Below are 5,887 nucleotides of genomic sequence, written 5' to 3'. Positions count from 1 at the left end.
TCTAAATATTTCATCGCGTTTAACTTCTCTGTCATCTAACAGCGTGTATTATTAATAAACAGGCGGAACACACGCCGGGCTAGCCTGCTAATACTAACAGCTGATTGGCCGGGCTCTTGGCTTCGTTCGTTCTGATTGGTGACGCTAGCAGCCAAGTTCGATATTATTTGCCCAAAGAGTGACGTTCCTAATCGGTATTGTTTTACAGCTGGTAGGTAGCCTTTGTTATGATTGGTTGAGGCGCCTTTGGGCGTTCCACCCCAGCAGTCAGCTGTGGGATAGTGTGGCAGAGTGGGGCTCTTACAGTTCCGCCTTAGTTGGAGCCCGGATAGAAGGTGTGTTAGGGCGGCTGCTAGCCACAGCTTACCGGTGTGCGGGGCACCTCTAACAGGACCGCATCATGTCTGTGCTTCTTCAGCACCAGTTCAAGCCGCTTCCTGCTGATAAACAAATCGACACCTGCTGCTTCCTGGATTCTGTTTCCCATCTGCCCGCTTTCTTCGGTGAGTAGATCTGACGGACAAGTGAAGGGACCTACAACTTGCTGCTCTCTAGAAGCCACTTAGTCACCCACGTTATGAGTGGGATTGCTGAGAGTTGTACTTAAGCGACTGCTGGAGGGCCACAGCTTGAGAATCACAGCAACAATTCTTGTTGTGCTACTTGTGGGATATATTACAGTCGCAAGTGCTTGGGTGTTGGTATATCATTGAACAATGCTGTGTTTTCTATACAGAAATTAGTCCTCACAGTCTTTAGTGTATAAGATTTAACATCAAGGAGGTTGTTTTTAGTGGTGGTTTGCCATTGTAAGGCACCCCCTGTCAATGCTATCACTTTTAACCCCATGATGGGGTTTCTTATCTCTTTAAAGAAAGTAAAGCACTGTCCCAATGTTCTTTTCTGCTGAGCACCTCACTGCCATCTCCAGAGCTCTTTTGATTGTCCAGTATAGTTCACATGCGCCTAGCATACCATGGGGAATTGTCGAATGCACGTTATAGTAAAAATCAAAATTTCACTTTACTTTGTGGAAGATGCTTAAAGATGGCATGTTGAAGCCCAGTGGAAGACTAGAAAGGGAAGTTTGAGAACAAACTTCGTGTTTGTTTGAATGACCTGAATGAAATCTGATCTGTTGTTGGCTCCACCCAGTTTTTCTAACTTTTGACCACAGTTATATAGTAAAAACCACTGCAAAGTTTGGGGACCCTGGTTTTATTAGTGTCTGAAAGGCAGCAATTAAAATTTTCCCACTGAGTGACATTTTACACTTTTTCTAACCTGGAACTGGAGTTACCCAGTGACTAAGTGCAAAGTTTAGGGACCCTAGGATTAATAGTTAAAGAACGGCAGCAGTTTAAATTTAAACCAATAAAAGTCAATAGGTATATTGTGGTTGGTGGGTGTGCCCACTTTTTCTAACCTTGAGGCAAAGTCACCCAGTGACAAACAGTGGGCACCCTGGCATAAATAGATGACTGCATTTTAAATATAAACCAATGAAATTCCATGGATGAAATCTGATTGGCTGTTCGTGACCCAACCCACTTTTCCTATTTTTGACTGCAGTCCCCTAGTGGCCAACTTTGCAAAGTTTGGGGACTCACAGCATTTTACATTTCACCATTGAAAGTAAATAGGTGATATGTGATTGGCTGTTGGTGGCCCCACCCACTTTTTTTTTCTAAGTTTGTACCACAGATACCCAATGACTAACTTTGGAAAGTAGTTAAAATTTCCCCATTAAAATCAATGAAATAAATCTGATTGGCTGTCTGTAGCTCCACCTACTTTTTTTGGAAACCTTTAATTATTGTCACCCAGTGCCTAACTTTGGGGACCATTGCATAAATAGTATAAAAATGGCAGCATTTTACATTTCAACCAGAAAAATTTAATAGATGAAATCTGATTGGCTGTTGGTGACTCCACCCACTTTTTCAAACTTGAAAATGCAGTCCCCTGTGAAGAGTTTGGGTACCATGGTATTTATACTGTGAGAATGACAGCAGTTTGAATTCCCCCATTGAAAGTCAACAGGTAAAATCTTATTGGCTGTTGGTGGCATGGCCCAGTTTTTCTAACCTTGAACTGCAGTTACCTGGTGACAAACTCTGCAAAGTTTGGCGACCTTAGTGTTAATATTTAAAGAATGGCAGTAGTTTAAATTTAAACTAATGAAAGTCTATAGGTGAAATCTGATTGGCTTTTGTTGGCTCCACCCACTTAGTCACCGAGTGACAAACTGCAAAGTTTGGGATCCCTGGCATTAAACCTGTAAAATTCAATAGGTGAAATCTGATTGGCTGTTGGTTGCGCTGCCCACGTTTTCAAACCTAGTGACCAACTGTGAGAAGTTGGGGATCCTGTTAATACTGTGAGAATGGCCGCAGACTGAATTTCCCCATTGAAAGTCAATAGGTGAATTCTGATTGTCTGTTTGTAGCTCCACCCACTTTTGGGCATCCAACAGCAGTTTGAAAACCTTCCCTGTCAAAGTCAATAGAAAAACTGGGGTGTTCGGAGCGGTGCTACAAAAAGACGGGGAGCGGGATCACTTAGAAAAGCACAAGCAACCTGCTCTGCTATAGGGCGAAGAAATGTGGAGAGTCTGGGTGTTGTACCCCTAAAACTGTAGGAGGAGTAGCATTTAGAAAATCAGGGGAGCTAAGCAGAAGATAAAGAAGATTAAGAAGCGAAAGAATAAGATGAAGTTAAAGAACAGTATGTTGGGTTTTTCAAACCCTGGGCTTAATAACTAGTGCCAGTTTAGTGTAAAAAGCAGTGAACCCCCACCCTCCATTGAATACTATTTTTCTATAGAAAATAAACTGTAATTATCCCTAGTAATTCGTGTTTTTATAAGAACTAAATAAACAACAAAGAATTAGTGTAGACCAGTGATCCCCAACCAGTGGCTCGTTGTCAACATGTTGCTCCCCAACCCCTTGGATGTTGCTCCTTGTGGCCTCTAAAGCAGGTGCTCATTTTTGAATTCCTGGCCTGGAGGCAAGTTTTGGTTGCATAAAAACCAAGTATAATACCAAACAGAGCCTTCTGTAGGCTGCCAGTCTACATAGGGGCTATTAAGTAGCTAATTGTAGCTCTAATTGGCACCTCCAGGAACCATTTTCATGCTTGTGTTACTCCCCAACAGTTTTTCCACTGTGGCTCATGAGTATAAAAGGTTGGGGATCCCTGGTGTAGACATTATGTATTAAACATTTGTCCCAGCCCTATGTCACCACAACCCTCTAGCAGTGAATATCTGTGCCTATAGAGACACATTGTCAATTGATGACCCATTTTCTTTTTTTCTGGTTCAAAGTACATAATCCAGGTTGCTATCAGTTACCTGATATATGTACATACACACGCAATATACGGTTAACAGTAAAAGATTAATCAGTAAATGTAGACACTGGTGCATTTTTTTGCATATTCAGAAAATTAATACATAGGGCTTGTGTTGAAATAATTTTTAGCTGTTTTTTAATTAAGGAATAGCGAAGGGTTTTTTTTTTTGTTTTTTTTTTTAATTTCTTCCACTAAAAGGACTACCGTATTTTTCGCCCTATAAGACGCTTCGGTATATAAGACGCACCCAATTGTAAAGGAGGAAAATCTAGAAAAAAAAGATTCTGAACCAAATACTGTAGTAAAATATTTTATATCAACTGTATAAAGTTATTTGTCTCTGGGTTCGCACATAATGAGGCTTCCCCCAGGGCCCCCCCAAGCATCCTTCAGCTTCCCCCAGGCCCCCCCCCCCAGTATCCTTCAGCTTCCCCCAGGCCCCCCCCAAGTATTCTTCAGCTTCCCCCAGGCCCCCCCAAGTATTCTTCAGCTTCCCCCAGGGCCCCCCCAAGTATCTTTCAGCTTCCCCCAGGGCCCCCCCAAGTATCCTTCAGCTTCCCCCAGGCCCCCCCCCCAAGTATTTTTCAGCGTCCCCCAGGGCCTCCAAGCATCCTTCAGCTCCCCCACGGCACCCCCAGCATTCTTCAGCTTCCCCCAGGGCCCCCAAGCACCTTCCATTTCCCCCCAGCGGCCTCCGGCTCCCGTGATGTCTTCCTCTCTCTGCCGCGGCTCCCAGCTGCTTCTGTGCTTTTATAAGGTTGCGCCCTGTGCGTGTGACGTCAGTACGCACAGGCGCAACCTTATAAAAGCGAGGATGCGGCAGAGAGCCGCGGAACATAGAGGAAGATGCAGAGAGCCGTATAAGACGCACCAACTTTTCCCCCCCAGTTTTGGGGAAGAAAAAGTGCGTCTTATACGGCGAAAAATACGGTAAATCAGAATTTAAAAGCCCTGATTTATCTTTCTGGTGCTACCTTGTAATCAAATTGTTATTAGCAGTCCACTAAGAAGCCATTTCAATAATGAGCTGCTCCTTATCTCAATGCATAACAGAGACAGTAGATGAGGTGGGGTTTGTTTATAAAGAGCTCTTCCCTTTACACTGGAAATCTTATTTTAACAGTTCATAAAAATCAGGAGGATGAAACAGGATTAGTGCAATATAAAAAAAACTATTGATCTTTCTTACTTTTTGATTATTGTTTTAATTGTATCACAAGGCCAATGTTTTCTGTAAATCTGCATATAATGAGTAGGTTAGAAAATCTTGTCTGATGATCTCTGTGATCCTTTCCTGTGAAGACTGCATAGACCTACATTATGAACCAGTTGTTGACTTTGGGGCCGAACAAAATTCACTAGAACTTGCTAAACAAAAAAGTTACACACTTAAGTCGAGATTATCTGTTGTATATGACTAGTGGTGCAGCAGCTCATTGACAGTAAAAATGGTCTTGTTAATCTGTTTTGTGCAAGAAAATATAAGACAGAATTTTCAACCACATATGGGCTAGTGTTTTAGCTAGTGAATTTTCTAAGAGACAGGCCAGTGGGCCAGATAGTTGAATTCATGTGCAATATGTCTACATGTATGGCCAGATGGTACTGAACTGAATTGAGAAGCAGCTCCTGTTAGTTCTGCACACCACATTGCTGCAATCCTGTGCTAATTGGAGGGTATGCGAGAGTAGATGTTCTTTCTAGACAGTTTGGCTGTTGGACTGAAGGCAGCTTTTTCATGTTCATAGTTATGGTTGATTGACAAGAATTAATCTGATCTGCTTTACTATTGTGCTATTTTACAATGGTCGCACAAAAATGGAGTCACTCAAATATACACCATTCATCGAAGAACCTTGTATCCAAAGCCGCACCTTGCACTCCTGCATAATGGTGCATAACCCCTGCACCCATCTTTTGATGAAACAATGCAAGCCTGTGTTAGGTGCTTCTCACCTTCCTGGCACATTTACATTATCGGGGGAAGCGGGGTTGTATTGTGGGTACGAACATGGTGACTTGCATACCAAATTGGTGGTTTTCAGCAGCTAACTGATTGCTAGAGTCCAATTTGCTCTATCAGCCAGGTGGTGGTTAGAATAAAAGACTGGAATATGGATAGGAGAGAGCATTGGAAAGGTAATAAAATAAATAAATAAATAAATAAACATAGCAGAACATTGTAGCCTCACGGATGCTGGAGATAGTGGCCCTATTTCAAATTTGATGTTATGAATGATGTTGCAGGGGCTTGCCCTTGTACCTATTCATTGATCCCACTTCTGATATAAGTCCCACTTCTGATATAAGTCACCTGTGAGGGTCTGTACTGTGAGGATCCTGTGCTGGCTACTATTTTAGATAAGAAACCTTCATTTGTCTATAAGAAGGATAGAGATATTGCATCTCAACTGTCTCGGAGTTTATATGTTTCTAAACAAATGAATAGTTCTTCTTGGCTTAAAAACAATGGGAACTATCATTGTGGGAGAAAAAGATGTAAAGCATGTCAATATATAAAGGTGTC

General features: G+C 42.2%; 1 protein-coding gene across 1 annotated transcript in view; it reads left to right on the top strand.

Moving 5' to 3' along the window:
* Positions 1–329: 329 nt before the first annotated feature.
* The window catches only part of gltp (glycolipid transfer protein), a 28,532-nt gene continuing 22,974 nt past the window's right edge, over positions 330–5,887 (top strand). Inside the window, exon 1 of the mRNA NM_001016039.2 lies at positions 330–503. Within this exon, the coding sequence (NP_001016039.1) occupies positions 401–503 (103 nt within the window). The 5' untranslated portion in view covers positions 330–400. The remainder of the gene's footprint in view (positions 504–5,887) is intronic.

The sequence above is a fragment of the Xenopus tropicalis genome, chromosome 1 (genome assembly GCF_000004195.4).
Source record: "Xenopus tropicalis strain Nigerian chromosome 1, UCB_Xtro_10.0, whole genome shotgun sequence".
Lineage (NCBI taxonomy): Eukaryota > Metazoa > Chordata > Amphibia > Anura > Pipidae > Xenopus > Xenopus tropicalis.
Note: the sequence above shows the minus strand (reverse complement) of the source record. Positions and strands in the feature narration are given on the sequence as shown.